Below are 15,873 nucleotides of genomic sequence, written 5' to 3' on the forward strand. Positions count from 1 at the left end.
ATTACTGTCACAAGGGATGTTTACATTCCATGTGACAGCAATAAAAGTGATCAAATTATTATTATTTTTTTAAAAAACAATTTAGTCATTTTAAAATAAATAAAAAAAAATAAAAATTTTTTAAAGCGCCCGCCGTCCCCGCGAAGCAAAGAAAACGCATACGGAAGTCGCGCCCGCGTATGTAAACGGTGTTCAAATCACACATGTGAGGTATTGCCGCGATCGTCAGAGCGAGAGCAATAATTCTAGCACTAGACCTCCTCTGTAACGCTAACCTGGTAACCGTAAACATTTTTTAAAGCGTCGCCTATTGAGATTTTTAGGTACCGTACTTTGTCGTCAATCACGAAGTGTGTGTGATTATAAAGTGTGACATGTTTGGTATCCATTTACTCGGCGTAACATTATCTTTCACATTATGCAAAAAAATTGGGCTAATTTTACTGTTTTTTTTAAATTCATGAAAGTGTCCCTTTTCCCAAAAAGTTGCGTTTAAAACACCGCTGCGCAAATACCGTGTGACAGAAAATATTGCAACAATCGCCGTTTTATTCTCTAGAGTCTCTGCTAAAAAAATATATATAATGTTTGGGGGTTCCAAGTAATTTTCTAGCAAAAAATATTGATTTTAACTTGTAAACACCAAATTCCGAAAATAGGCTTAGTCATGAAAGGGTTATACAGAGCTTTACCAGATTTTGCACTGTCCAGTTTTAGTAAACCAACCTCATTGTGACCACCATGTTGGTGATGTAACTAAAATCAGGGTAGAAGGCAAGGCTGCAGTACTAAAAAACAAAAAAATAAATAAATAAAATAAAAAACTGGCAGTCAGTGAAGGGTCCAAGGCTAGCAAGGTCAATGTAGACATGCGATGGGAAAGACTGGATATTAGAGCTCCATGTGGTTCTCTGCAAAGCAGCAGATGATGCCTTCTCAAGACTGAATAGTGGGAAAGACAGTATGGAGCGCACAACACACCACCCAGTGCAACCTGCCTGCTTGTAATTTGTGACAGTGGAGCATTTGTTTTTTTTAGTTAGAATAAGTCCTGTATTCTTAGTGGGTGTTTTTTTTTTTTACGGAATTTTGGCGATGGCACTTGTAAGGAAATTAAGCAAAACTACCACCAGCTTTCATTTTTTTTGTAAAAAGATTCCAAAATGTATCATTGAGCAGAAAGTTCTAAGAAACGTGTATTCTGAAGTGTCAGAAATAAATAGGTGTGTGAAGGATTTTAGATTTCTAGCTGTGGTAAATCACAGGGGACTTATTCTGGAAATCCCTCTTGCTCATCCAACCAGCGTTTCCAGTCTGAGATAGGAAGGAATCCCAAGCATTTGAAGGTTCTCCTTTGGAAAGGTTAGTGGCCTCTGGCTTTGAGTCCTTGGACAAGTAGGCATAGAAGGACTCAAAGTATTTTTCTGCATAAGAGCCAAGCAACTGGTATTTTCAGACGGGGGGAGGGGGGTCAGCACAGCCACTGTCCAAGCACCAAATGGCAGAGGTTATGTTACAGGGCTAAGGGTGTAATAGTTGATAAAGCCCTTTATGTAGATGTGTGTAAACTGGATCCATAGATTATACGGTAGGGTAAGATCTCCAAAAGAGTGCGGTCTGCCCCTCCGCAATGTCTGCCCCCCCCCCCCCCCCCCACACCCCAATATACATAGCCACCAGCATGAAAACAACAAGACGTGTATAAAATAAAATGTATTTAAACAGTTAAAGGATCCTGGGGGTCCTGGGCAATTGCTTCCAGTCTTTTGAGGGTACAGGCAATTGCTTCTGTTGTCCATAGATGCCCATTAAATCACCTCTAGTGTTGAAGGAGCCCCAGGTAAATCAAACCAGGTGTCTGATTTGTCACCTCCAGTGTCCCGAATGTCCGGGATGGCCAATCACTACAAGTGTCCCAGGGGCCCTGGCCAATCACCTCTTCTTGTACAGACATGGTTTGAGCTGCAGTCCTGGATGTTTGGAAGCGTCACGAGCCAAGCGGATTTTGCTGAACTCAAAGAGGTAGAAGTGACTGTTGTCTGTATTCTGGGGAAAGAAATACCAGTGTTACATAAACTAGTATATCGCAGTCTGGGGTTTTGCATTAAGAATTAACCCTCCATGGTCCAACCACCCTCAAGAACCACTCTCACTTGGTGTCACCTGATCAGGTGATGGAGAAAAAGCAGCAATCGGCCAAGCTGCCCACTATTGGAACACAAAGCAATTACGGCTATTGATGCCATAAGGTACGTCTTTGCTGTGTGCATGCTTGGAGCCTTCAGGTACCTCCCCGACTATTCTGACATTTCAGCTTGCTCTGTGCATCATGTAGAGAAAAATAAATAATTGCAGCACGATCCCAGAGAAACCCCCCCCTTTTTTTTTTAGAAGCCAATCAGTAAATGTCCGTGGCTCTGTTTATGCCTCCCATCCCATAGATTGACTTTCCAGCAATTTTTCCAAAGGATGAACGAGGCCGCAGCGCTAAAAGTGTACCTCAACTAAATACCTTCACTGCAGTATCCTGATCTGATTCTGATGCCATCGGGTGCAACTCTCTAGCCACTTCAGCCCCTTCCTGACCAGAGCACTTTTTGCAATACAGGACTGTGCCGCTTTAACTGACAATTGCGCAGTTGTGCGACGTTGCACCCACACAAAATTGATGTCCTTTTTTTGGTATTTGATCACCTCTGCATTTTTTTTTTTGCGCTATAAAAACAAACAAAAAGTGACAATTTTGAAAAAAAAATAAAAAGCTATTTTTAACTTTTTGCTATTAAAAAAAATGCATATATAAACTTTTTTTTCTCAGTTTAGGCTGAGATTGTGTGTGTGTGTGTGTGTGTGTGTGTGTGTGTGTGTGTGTGTGTGTGTGTGTGTGTGTGTGTGTGTGTGTGTGTGTGTGTGTGTGTGTGTGTGTGTGTGTGTGTGTGTGTGCGCTTCCATTGACATGACAGATCACTGCTCCCGATGACAGGGAGAAGTAGATCTCTGACGTCACTAGGCAGAATGGGGAAATGCCTTGTTTACAAAGGCATCTCCCCGTTCTTCTGCTCTGTGACATGATCGCGGGTCTGAAGTGGACATTGAGTCAGACCCACGAGCATGGAGCACGCGCCCACAATGCCTCGAATTAAAGGGGACGTACCTGTACGCCCATTTGCTCAGCCGTGCAATTGTGCCAACGTACATTGTTGTGCACTGGTCGGCTAGTGGCTAGAGTTTCATTGACCAAAATATCCCACCTTTGAGAATCCAGAGACCCAGCTTACCTTATTCACGCACTTGAATCCCAACTGTGATATGGCAGAAAGAAACTGCCTGACGTCATCAAACCGACTGCTGACCTCAGCGACCAGTAACACCCCCCTATGAGAAAGAGATAAAAGATGGTTTCTGTCTTATAAGAGAATGTTAATTTTAGGGTTAATTTTAGGCCCCCAGAGAGATGAGAGAGAGCCCAACTGACCTTCTCATAAGAAACTGCTAACCTTAGGGACCAGTAACACCATCCTAGGAGAGATAAGAGCCCCCCACTGATCTTCTCATAAGAGACTGCTAACTTCAGTAATAAGTAACACCCCTCTGAGATACAAGACCTTCAGGAGATTGCTGACCTCAGTGACCAATAATACCAACTAAACAGAAGAGAGGGAGATATAGGGGTGCGCATCTTCACTGGTCTCACGATTCGATTATCTGGTCAACGGTTCAATTCCGCGATGCATCACGATTACTGACATGCTCCCCACTTCCGCTTGGGCCACCTAGGCGGCCCGTCCTGTCTGCAATGTTCTGGGACACATCACAGGTCCCAGAAGATTGCCCGGCTGTGCAGGACAGCGCAGTGAGACATGCGCACCTGGCTGTGAAGCTGCAAGATGTCACACCTGGATGCCCACAGTAGTATTGTCAGCACCGTGGACAGGCAGGGGAGAGAATGGAGGGTTCGGGTGGCCACATCGCTGGATTGTGGGACAGGTGAGTGTCTTTTTTAAAAGTCAGAAGATACACTTTTTTTGTAGCTGCTGACTTTTAACAAACAAAAAAAAAAAAAAAAAAAAAAATACTAGGCGGCCCCTCTCTGCCAGCGATCTTCTGGGACCATTGTCTGGCCAATGGCAGAGCGCAGTGAGTGCCCGGCCGTAAGCTGTCACGGGTGGGTGTCACTGCCCACAATAGATGATGGCGCTGAGAAGAGGAGGGGGAGAGGAGCGATGCTCTATGCGGCCACATCGATGGACCGTGGGACAGGTGAATGCGATTATTAAAAGTCAGCAGCTACACTTTGTAGCTGCTGACTTTTAATAAAGTAAAAAACGGGTGGAACTCCGATTTACTAAGTGCACTAATCTGGTGCACTACAGGGTAAAGGAATTCACACACACCCGGCTGCTGGGAGGTCAGGAGGGATTAGAATCCAAATCCACAACTGACAAACAGCCCTGTGAAGTTCCCTGTACTGTCTCTGTGATGACATTTACTCGCCCCCCCCCCCCTTGTTTGTACCTTTTAGCATACTAGGAGTTAACACAGTGGAATGTGCAAACGAGGGGGGGCCGGGTAAATGTCATCACAGAGCACGTGTAGGAGCCAGTGTATGTAGAGTACAAACATACTTGTACTCTACATACTGCTGCTGCTGTGTGGTGAGACTGGTGATAAATGCAATTATAATCTATTAAGTGCCCAACGCTGTATGTGCATTCTAAAATATATGCAGTTTTTCATACCTCGTTTCTTAGTGTGCGTATAACTGTATAAGCCGCTCATGTGACTGCTCTCTACTCTCCTCGTTCTGGCCCGCCTCTCTCATCAGGTCAGTAGGAGTTCTCAGCCCCGCCCACCGACTGTAGCTATCAGATTAGAAGAGAGGCGGGCGGGGCTGACGTCAGGAGAGACGTGAGAGGAGAGGGGCTGGCCAGACTGAGCAGTCACATGAGCGGTGTATACAGTTATATACACACGCTAAAAAAAAAAAAATGAGGTTTAAACCTGCCTATATTAAAAAACACACACACACACACACACACACACACACACACACACACACACACACGACCACTTAATGCATGATAATTGTATTTATAAAAAAAAAAAAGCATTTTGACAAGTCGGGATGACGTCACCCGACATCGATTTTTCGGGTCGCATGCATCGATGTCGCATCGGGGACCCCCGAATCGCAATGCATCGATTAAATTCCACACCCCTAGGGAGATAAGAGACTGTTACTGGCCTTTTGGATCAGAAACACCTCTGTAGGAGAGTGAGATGAGACCTTGAATTCCTTTTTTTCTTTTTAAAGTGACTGCTGGTTTTAATGACCAGTAAAACCCTCCTTAAGACAGAAAAGAAACCTTCACCAACTGTCTCATAGGAGCAACCAGTAATACCTGCTGAGAAAGACAAGAAATCTTTATTGACCGTCCCAAAAGGGGACTGCTGACCTTAGCGACCGGTAACAGCCCCTGATAGAAAGAAAGCTAACAGCCTGTTAGTAGTCTCTTACGTGACAGTGACATTCATGACCAGCGATACCCAAGTAGGAAAGGGAAATAAGACCTTTACTGACTCTCTCATAGGAGACTGCTGACCTCAGTTACCAGTATAACCCCTCGGAGAGAGATAAGAAACTTTCCCTGTCTCATAAGAGTTGGCTGACCTTAGGGACCAGTAACACCTCAGGACGAGAGAGAGATAGGATGCCACTGACTATATCATAAGGAGACCTCAATGACCAGTAACACACCTACGTTAGAAAAGACACTTCATGACTGTCCCATGTTAAGAGATTGCTAAGCCTAAACCATGAAATGATGGAAGTGGCATACTTACTCCATCTTTAAAACCCGATTTGCCTCTCTTAGAAAATCGTTGAGATTTTTCCCCATCAGAGACAGACAGAAGACAGCGATATCGACAATCCCATCTGACAGCGGTACCTAGAGACAGGCGAGAGTCTGAGACACTAGAGGGGATGGTCACAAGATAATATCTATATTCCCATCGCACACTTTCCTGGATAAGGCCTGGGAGTGACGGGTGCTCCAGTAACAACCAGCCGGAACTGTAGACATCACAGATCAAATGCACATATTCGTCAGCACACTACGGATCATCGAACAGGGAGACAACACAGATTTCGGACATTAGTCAACGATTCGCGGTGTTCCGGCGAATATGTTCATTTGATCGGTGGAGTTAGAGTGTTTCCCAGCAAGCTCTCCTCTACCAGCAGTAAAGTCAGCCATAGGCCGTTAAAATCTTGGCCGTTTCAGCAGGGACCGACTGGTATTTGAACCATGGGCAGGCTGAATGTACCCAAGTTGATAAATCGATTAACTTGAGTACAACCAGCCTGTCCCATTTTACACGCGCTTATTGCTAGCAGCTATTATAGCCGCTAGCAATAATCGCTGTGTTCTCCAAGTGGGGATGGCTTCCCCCACCAGGAGAACACAATGGCTCAGCGGGAGAGATTTCCCCATCAGCACTGACTATTGATTGGGAATTGAGCGATTTTCTTTCCTGCAACCAAACAAAATCGCTCCGTCTATGTTTGGCTTTACAGTCACATCCCTGGGTGGCGGTGGGGGGGGGGGGAGTACTAAATTTCTCTCTGTGGGTTATGTTACAGAGGACCTCAAGAGGGAGAGTGCTGATGCAACCCCACTGAAAGCTCTTTCGACCCCCCCCAGATCTGTACATAAAGAAGTGATACATTGTACAAGTCTGCAGTCACTTCTGTAATATTTTCAAATCCTTACCTGCGCAATATCACACACAGTCACAAGATCATTCAAAGCCACCAGATCAAAGGAGTGAACTTTATTTCGAACACTGCGTGCCAGCTGAGCATCACCACAGCCGAAATCTGCTACCACCAGTAAGGGCGGCCTAGAACATAAAGAGTGACCACCATTAGTGATATGTGGGAAATCAACACAAGCAGCAGAATGACCACCCCCCCCCCCCCCCCCCCAAATATCCCATATATATTTTCTATATGGAGACACTATATGGCTAAATGTATGAAGACCCCACCCTTCCAAATGATTGGGTTCAGGTGTTTCCAATTACGGGTCCTGTTGATACTGCAGCATACAAAGATATTTTAAACAACTGGATTCTTCCAACCTTGTGGTAACAGTTTGGTAAAGAACATTTTCTGTGCTAGCATGCCTGTGTCCATGTACAAAGCCAACTCCATAAAGATATGGAGTGACCAGTTTGCTGTAGAGGAACTCAAGTGGTCTGCACAGAGCCCTGACTTTTAGAATAATTTGCAACACCAACTGTGAACCAAGTCTTCTCATTCAACTTCAGTGCCCGACCTCAAAAGTGCTCTTTCCTCAGGCATGCCAAAAATCTTGTGGAAAGCCTTCCCAAAAAATTAGCTGCATTGTAGCCACAAAAAAAAGGATGGATTGGGTGCAACACTTGTAATAGAATGTCCAAAAAGCTCATTTAAATCTTTAAACATATAGTATATACCAGGGCTCGACAAACCCCAGGCGCCAGGTCGCACTAGAATTAGCGATCTGGCGCCTGGGGCGGCATAGCTGAGGTATCTCCGTGTGACACCGTCCCCCACCCCCCCCTCCGGCGCGATCGCGTTGGGTCACGCCGGTAATTGAGACCGTGGCTTTGCGGCCTTCTGCAGTCCCATGGTTCCTTCTCGAATATGGAGCCCTCTTGTGGTGGCCGTTGGTATGACAAGACCACCACCTATGCTAATGGAGCTTCCCCTGCCTGTGTTCCTTCCCATCTCCTTCCCTTTACTTAGAACCCCCAAAACATATATAACTTTTATTCTAACACCCTAGAAAATAAAATGGCAGCTGTTGCAATACTTTCTGTTACACCGTATTTGAGCAGCGGTCTTACAAGCGCACTTTTTTGGGGAAAAAATACTTTTTTTTAATTAATAAGACAACAGTAAAGTTAGCCCAATTTTTTTTTATATTGTGAAAGATAATGTTACGCAGAGTAAATTGATACCTAGCATGTCACGCTTCAAAATTGCGTCCGCTTGTGGGATGGCAACAAACTTTTACCCTTTAAAATCTCCATAGGCACTGTTTAAAAAGATTCTACCGGTTGCATGTTTTGAGTTACAGATGAGTTCTAGGGCTGGAATTATTGCTCTCACTCTACCGATCGCGGCGATACCATATATGTGTGGTTTAAATACCGCTTTCATATGCGGGCGCTACTCAAGTATGCATTCGCTTCTGCATGCGAGCTCGGCAGCACAGGGTGCGTTTAAAATTATTTATGTTAACAAATTTTTTATTTTTTCACGGTTCTTTAAAAAAATTAAAAAAAATTGTGTCACTTTTATTCCTATTACAAGGAATGTAAAAATCCCTTGTAATAGAAAAAAGCATGACAGGACCTCTTATATATGAGATCTGGGGTCAAAAAGACCTCCTATTTAAACTAAAACGCATAAAAAAAAAAAAAAAAAAGGGACAGGTCCGGATCGCTTCCATGGTTACCAATGGCCACGGTAAGCAGTGAAGGGCACCGGAGCGCGGCGGGGGTGGGGGGTTGGGTTTGTTGGTCGTTTAAAAAAAAAAAAAAAAAAAAAACCTGGCTCCTAATTTTTTTTAGCTGGCTCCTAGATTCCAAGCAAATTTGTCAAGCCCTGGTATATACAGTGTTCCCCCCACGGTTACCTTTCATCTTCCTCCTCCTACAACTCTACTGCTGCACATTCCCTGGACCACCTCCATCCTTCCCAAACACTATCCAAGACCATCAACACCCATCCATGGTCCCCCAGACACTTCCTGCACCTTTCTCCTCGCAGTCCCCTCTGCTGTACATTCCTTACACCCTCCCCTGTATACTCCCTACATCCTCCCCCATATATTCACCTGTTTTTGACATATTTGATGATCTCAGTGATGGGATTGACGGGCCAGCGCTGGACCTGTTGGGAGAATCCCGTGTGATAGATGGTGAAGGCCTCAGGATCACCCTGGAAGAGGTGTACAGCTTCCTGACTCTCTGATGTATACAGCTGTTCATTAATGTATCGAAAGCGAGCAGAATGCAGCCGCTGCTCCATACGGGAACGCAGAGTCACGGAGCGGTCTGTTCCCTCTCCCTCTGGTAGAATTGGGTCATTCGCACCAGTGGTGTCTTCAGGATTCTCAACGGGGGCCATCTCTCTTTCCCCCCTAGCGAATTCTTTTTTCAGCAGCTTCTTCAACTTTTCCAATCTGGCCTTCTCCGCTGGCGTCATTCTGGGTGAACCTGGGTCACATTCATGGTCTCTTGGCATCTTCTCCTTCCTATAGACCTTCTTTCCTTCGTCTTTGTCTGTAGGACTATCCCCAGGGAGGGAAGTGTCATCTTCTACTTCATTTACACCTCGTGGTTGGACAATTACGTGGGACCCACTTTCTGGTCCTCCTCTGCCTTTGTTCAATCTTTTTCCTTTCCCACCATGGTCCTTGCCCGGGTCCCTTAGGGGATGACATTCAGACTTCGCCCCATCTGTCACTTTTTCCTCTCTCTTTCCACTATCCATGTTCTTCAGCTTCTCTGGACACGGCTTGAACTTGTTTCGATTTCTCTTCCTGTTCTTCAATTTGTTCTTCCATTGCTTGCGGCTCAGTTGTGTTCCTGTGTCAGTGGAAGGAGCCTCGGACTCGGGTGTGGAAGACTTTGTAGCACTGATACCTACAGATGAAAGGAACAGAGCAAACATTATTAGAATATTAGAATAGGAACTGTGCCAAGAAGTCCTCCCCATTTTTTGCCCCCCACCCTTGATTCTCCCACAGTGCCTTCTCTCCTTTATTGTTCCATTGTGTTCTCTCCTTTATTGGCGGTCCAGATCCCTGGACTGTTCCCATGTGTCCCATTGTGACAGGAGTGACTTTAGGTCGGGGCTTTGTGGAGCTCAGCTTGCCCTGGAGAGTTCTGGAGGCTCCTTCTCCAGCTTCCCCGGACCCTCTTATGTGTAAATCACCCCGTGTCTCTAATAGGGGCAATCTTGTATAACCACTTCAGCCCCGGACCAATTTGCAGGACCAGGCCCCTTTTTACGATTCATCACTGTGTCGCTTCAACTGACAATTGCGCGGTCGTGCGACGTGACTCCCAAACAAAATTTGCGTCCTTTTATTTTCCCACAAATAGAGCTTTTTTTGGTGGTATTTGATCACCTCTGCGGTTTTTATTTTTTGCGCTATAAACAAAAATGGAGCGTCAATTTTGAAAAAAAATTCTATATTTTTTACTTTTTGCTATAATAAATATCCCCCGAAAATATATACAAAAAAACATTTTTTACCCTCAGTTTAAGCCAATACGTAATCTTCTACATATTATAGGGAAAAAAAATAAAAAAAATCGCAATTAGAGATTATTGATTGGTTTGTGCAAAAGTTAGAGCGTTTACAAAATAGGGGATAATTTTATGGCATTTTTATAAAAAAAAAAAAAAATTAGTAATGTCGGCGATCAGCGACTTTCATTGTGACTGCGACATTATGGCGGACACATTGGACATTTTTGGGACCATTGGGATTTATACAGCAATCGGTGCTATTTAAAATGCACTGATTCCTGTGTAAATGACACTGGCAGTGAAGGAGTTATCCACTAGGGGGCATGTGTGACGTTATGCGGTTTTTTTTTTTATTGTAGGGGGCGTGGCCTGGCATGTGACGTCACTGATCGTCTTTCCCTATAAAAGGGAACAGGCGATCGGCGAGAGCAACACTAGCAAGCACGGGGAGAGGTTTGTTTACACAGAGCTCTCCTCGTTCTTCAGCTCTGTGACCCGATCGCGGGACACCAGTGGCGATCGGGTCCGCTGGTCCCGCAGCCACGGAGCTCAGGACCGCGTCGGGAGCGTGCCGCCAGCGGCGAGCTCCCAACCCACGGCTGGGCACTTAAAGAGCCACGTACAGGTACGTGATTGTGCCCAGCCGTGCCATTCTGCCAACGTATATCAGCGTGAGGCGGTCCTTAAGTGGATATATTGTCTGACTTTGTTGTGATTCGTTTGGGGTGTGGCTGTATTCTATTGTGGCTGTCTGCTTCAAATATTATGGGATGTGAAAGTGTCTTGCTATGAGGAAAGAGGGAGGGGGGATTCCTCTAGCAGCCCCCCTGCGTATAAGACTGTTTACTGAGAAGTTTGAACACACCTAACCTGTGTGTCCATTGTCATTGGACAGTTTACCCCGCCCTGTTTTCCAAGGCTGCGAGGGAAGTGGTGTGAAGTCCACGTGTGATAATAAAGCAGTTTGCTGTTTGCCAATCCAAGACTGGTGTTGTCTGGTGACTGGGTGGGCTAAAGGGTCTTGGATAGTGCTGGTTCTGGACGAAGGAAGCATTGACGGCAGACAAAGTTCTGTTTGAGCACAGAGGGTTGGTCACACCTATCTTTCAATATCTTAACCCCCCCCCCGCACTGATTGGTCTACTGTGCCTTTACCTTCCTTTACCCTTCCCCCTCCCCCATATACTGTTCCAATGTGTCGTCTTCATTATCCCCCATGGACTGTTGCATTGTGTCCCCTCCTTTAATCTCTACCCCCTACATGGATTGTTCCAGTGTGTCCCCACTTTTATTTTCCAACCCAGCTCGATTTTACCATTGTTTCCTCTCCTTTATTATTACTCCTCCTACTTGGATTGTTCCACTGGGTCTTCCATATCCATACACTGTGTTCTCTTCTTTATGGTTCCTTCATTCCGCCAGACTGTTTCACTTTGTCCTCTCCTTTAATAAGCACCCCCCACCCAAAACAGATTGCTCCACTGTGTCCTCTTATTATTCCACACTATGGACAACTCCACTGTGTCTACTCCCTTAATATCTACCCCTCCTTTCCCCAATTGACTGGACCGCTGTGCGCTCTTTTTATACCCCCCCCCCCCCCCCCATGGACTGTTCCAGCGAGTCACCTCCTTCATTATCCCCCCATGGACTGCTTGACTATGTCGTCTCCTTTAATATCCACCATCCTATGGACTGTTCCAATGTTTCCTCCATTTCATTGCCCCTCCTGGCCCATGGACTGTTCCACTGTGTCTCCTTTAATAAATACCTCCTACATGAGGTGTGCTCAACATTTAAAGAGCACGGGCCGCTTAAGTGATTTGATAACCTGTTGCAGGCCACAATGAAATGGTTTAACCACTTTCAGACCGGACCATTTTGCTGGTAAATGACCAGAGGTCTTTTTACAATTTGGCACTGCGCTGCTTTAACTGGTAATTGCGCGGTCATGCAATGTTGTACCCAAACAAAATTTGCGTCCTTTTCTTCCCACAAATAGAGCTTTCTTTTGATGGTATTTGATTGCCTCTGCGATTTTTATTTTTTGCGATATAAATGGAAAAAGACCGCAAATTTTGAAAAAAAATGATATTTTCTACTTTTTGTTATTAGAAAAATCCAATAAACTCAATTTTAGTCATACATTTAGGCCAAAATGTATTCAGCCACATGTCTTTGGTAAAAAAAAAAGTCAATAATTGTATATTTATTGGTTTGCGCAAAAGTTGTCACATCTACAAACTAAGGTACGTTTTCTGGAATTTACGCAGCTTTTAGTTTACGACTGCCTATCTCATTTCTTGAGGTGCTAAAATGGCAGGGCAGTACAAAACCCCCCCAAATGACCCCATTTTGGAAAGTAGACCCCCTAAGGAAATTGATAAGTGGCATGTTGAGCCCATTGAATATTTTATTTTTTTGCCTCAAGCGATTGAATGACAAAAAAAAAATTTTTTTTTTTTTTTTTTTACACAAAGTTGTCACTAAATGATATATTGCTCACACATGCTATGGGCATATGTGAAATTACACCCCAAAATAAATTCTGCTGCTTCTCCTGAGTACGGGGATACCACATGTGTGGGATTTTTTGGGAGCCTAGCCGCGTACGGGGCCCCGAAAGCCAAGAACCGCCTTCAGGTTTTCTAAGGGCGTAAATATTTGACTTCACTCCTCACTACCTATTACAGTTTTGAAGGCCATAAAATGCCAAGATGGCACAAAACCCCCACAAATGACCCCATTTTAGAAAGTAGACACCCCAAGCTATTTGCTGAGAGGCATGTTGAGTCCATGGAATATTTTATATTTTGCCACAAGTTGCGGGAAAATTACAAACTTTTTTTTTTTTTTTTTTTTTCACAAAGTTGTCACTAAATGATATATTGCTCACGCATGCCATGGGCATATGTGAAATGACACCCCAAAATAAATTCTGCTGCTTCTCCTGAGTACGGGGATACCACATATGTGGGACTTTTTGGGAGCCTAGCTGCGTACGGGGCCCCGAAAACCAAGCACCGCCTTCAGGCTTTCTAAGGGCGTTACAGTTTTGAAGGCCATAAAATGCCAAGATGGCACAAACCCCCCCCAAATGACCCCATTTTGGAAAGTAGACACCCCTAAATTTAGGGGTACACTAGTGAGACTAGGTAATAAATGGCGGGTGCCCTGAAACTATAAAAAAACTAACCAACCAGCGTCACCTGTAACAGTTATATGGTGATCACTGGTGAAAGGGTTAACTAGGGGGCAATCAGGGGGCTTTATGCGGTAGTATATGGGGGTCCCTGGCGTTATAAAAAGCTGCGGCGAACCTAAATACCTACCTGCCTAACTAGCGTCACCTGTGACACTAATACAGCGATCAGAAAAATGATCGCTTATTAGGCTGGGTTCACACTGGAGCGATGCAGGAACGCCACAAATCCGCGGCGGGTTCCCGCATCGCATGCCTCCCGGCGGCAGTTCACACTGCCCTATGCGAACTGCTGGGAGTGTCAGTGAAATGTTAATGACACCCCCAGATCAGTTCGCATATCGCAGTGCGATCTGCAAACTCGGATCGCATGGTGTGAACACCCATGCGATCCGATTCTGCTGCGGACCAAAAAAAGGGTCCCGTGCGAGTTTGCGGCGGGTTGCGACACGAATTCAGCCATACTATCTGTATGTCTGAACTCGAATCGCACAGAGATCGGATGTGATTTGCACTGCAGTGCGGTCCGAATCACATCCGTTCTCAAACCGCTGCAATGTGAACCCAGCCTTAGTGACACTGGCGACGGGGGGGTGATCACGGGGTTAAACCTTTATTGGGGGGGTTAGGGGGGTACCTTAGAACTAAAGGGGGCTAACCCTAACTGCCCTAACAGTTATTACAGTCACAAATGACACCAATGCAAAAAAAAAAAAAATGCAATTGGTGTCACTGACTGGGGGGGGCAGGGGTAATTGGGGGGGGCAGGGGTAATTGGGGGGGGGGTGATGGGGGGGTAAAGGGGGGGTGTGAGTGTGCCTGGCATGTTCTACTGTATGTGTGGTGTGTTGGTGCAACTCACCGATGCTCTCTCCTCGGTGCCGGAACGAAAAATACCGACACGGAGGAGATAATACATCACTTCCTCTCCTGTGCTTACATTACAGGAGAGGAAGTGATGTCACGGAGCATTTCTATTCGTCGGGAGCGATCGCGAGGGGGTGGCCATGAATGAATGGCCGCCCCCTCATCCCGGATCGCTCCCGAACGAATACCGACCGCCGCAGGCACCGATCGGGCCCCCCCACCCGCGGGAAGGCAGGGACTTATATATACGCCCATATGCCTGCCCGTGCCATTCTGCCGACGTATATCGTCGTGCGGCGGTCGGCAAGTGGTTAAAATTAAAGTTTTGAATAACATAATGAAGATTTTAACCACTTCAGCTCCTGAAAATTTTACCCCCTTAATGACCAGGCCATTTCGTTTGGCACTGCACTAATTTAACTGGTAATTGTGTGCTCATGCAACACTGTACACAAACAAAAGTTATGATTGTTTTTCACACTCACATTTTCTTTTGGTGGTGTTTATCACTTTTTTTTATATTTGTTGCGATATAAGTGGGAAGGCTGGCTGTAGGTCAGCTTGAATTTGTAGGAGTCTCGCCCTGTTAAAAGCCTGGCCTCATCCCACCAATCTTGATGTTTCATTGCCACGTTATCCCACCCACCCATTCCTCTTTAGGTTTACTTTATTTTATTTCTAACTACTCTTAGGTATGCCCCCTGTTAGGCATACTGACCTCGTGACTACGGCACACCAGAGTACAAATGGAAAAAAGACTGAGAAATTTATACTTTCTGCTATCAAAACATTCAATAATCAAAAAAAATAAATCGAATCTCTTCATAAATTTTAGCCAAAATGTATTTGTACATGTCTTTGGTGGGAAAAAAAAAAAAAAAAATCCCAATAAAGTGTATATTGTTTGGTTTTAAATTTATAGTGTCTACAAACTATGATACTTATGCCAGGATTTTTATTTTACACGCACATTATATATATATATATATATATATATATATATATATATACATACACACACACACACACACACACAGGGGTTGACAAATTTGCGAGTGAGGGGAAGATAGCGCCCCCAGCCCCCCACCTGTCTCCAAGTCATTGCCCATAGCTCTTAGAGGGACATTTTATTTTTTTCAAATGACAAAGTTTTTTTAAATTGCATTTTAGTGTAAATATGAGGTCTCTCTGATCCCAGATCTCATATACAAGAGGACCTGTCATGTTTTTTTCTATTACAAGGGATTTTTACATTCCTTGTAATAGGAATAAAAGTGACACTTTTTTTTTTTTTTTTTTTTTTTTAAAGAACAGTGAAAAAAATAAAAATAAAAGTTAAAATAAGAAAAAAAAAAATTATTTTAAACGCGCCCTGTCCCGCCAAGCTTGCGTGCAGAAGCGAACGCATATATGAAAGCGGTGTTCAAACCACACATGTGAGGTATCGCTGCGATCGGTAGAGTGAGAGCAATAATTCTAGCGCCAGACC

General features: G+C 44.7%; 1 protein-coding gene across 1 annotated transcript in view; it reads right to left on the reverse strand.

Moving 5' to 3' along the window:
• Positions 1-1,698: 1,698 nt before the first annotated feature.
• Positions 1,699-15,873, reverse strand: part of RRP8 (ribosomal RNA processing 8) — a 29,688-nt gene continuing 15,513 nt past the window's right edge. Inside the window, exons 4-8 of the mRNA XM_077451309.1 lie at positions 8,892-9,702; positions 6,777-6,906; positions 5,845-5,951; positions 3,279-3,375; positions 1,699-2,046 (exon numbers count right to left, since the gene is read on the reverse strand). Coding sequence (XP_077307435.1) covers positions 1,933-2,046; positions 3,279-3,375; positions 5,845-5,951; positions 6,777-6,906; positions 8,892-9,702 — 1,259 coding nt within the window. The 3' untranslated portion in view covers positions 1,699-1,932. The remainder of the gene's footprint in view (positions 2,047-3,278; positions 3,376-5,844; positions 5,952-6,776; positions 6,907-8,891; positions 9,703-15,873) is intronic.

This window comes from Lithobates pipiens, unplaced genomic scaffold, assembly GCF_037356315.1.
Source record: "Lithobates pipiens isolate NorthernLeopardFrog02 unplaced genomic scaffold, aLitPip1_a1.2 Scaffold_23, whole genome shotgun sequence".
Lineage (NCBI taxonomy): Eukaryota > Metazoa > Chordata > Amphibia > Anura > Ranidae > Lithobates > Lithobates pipiens.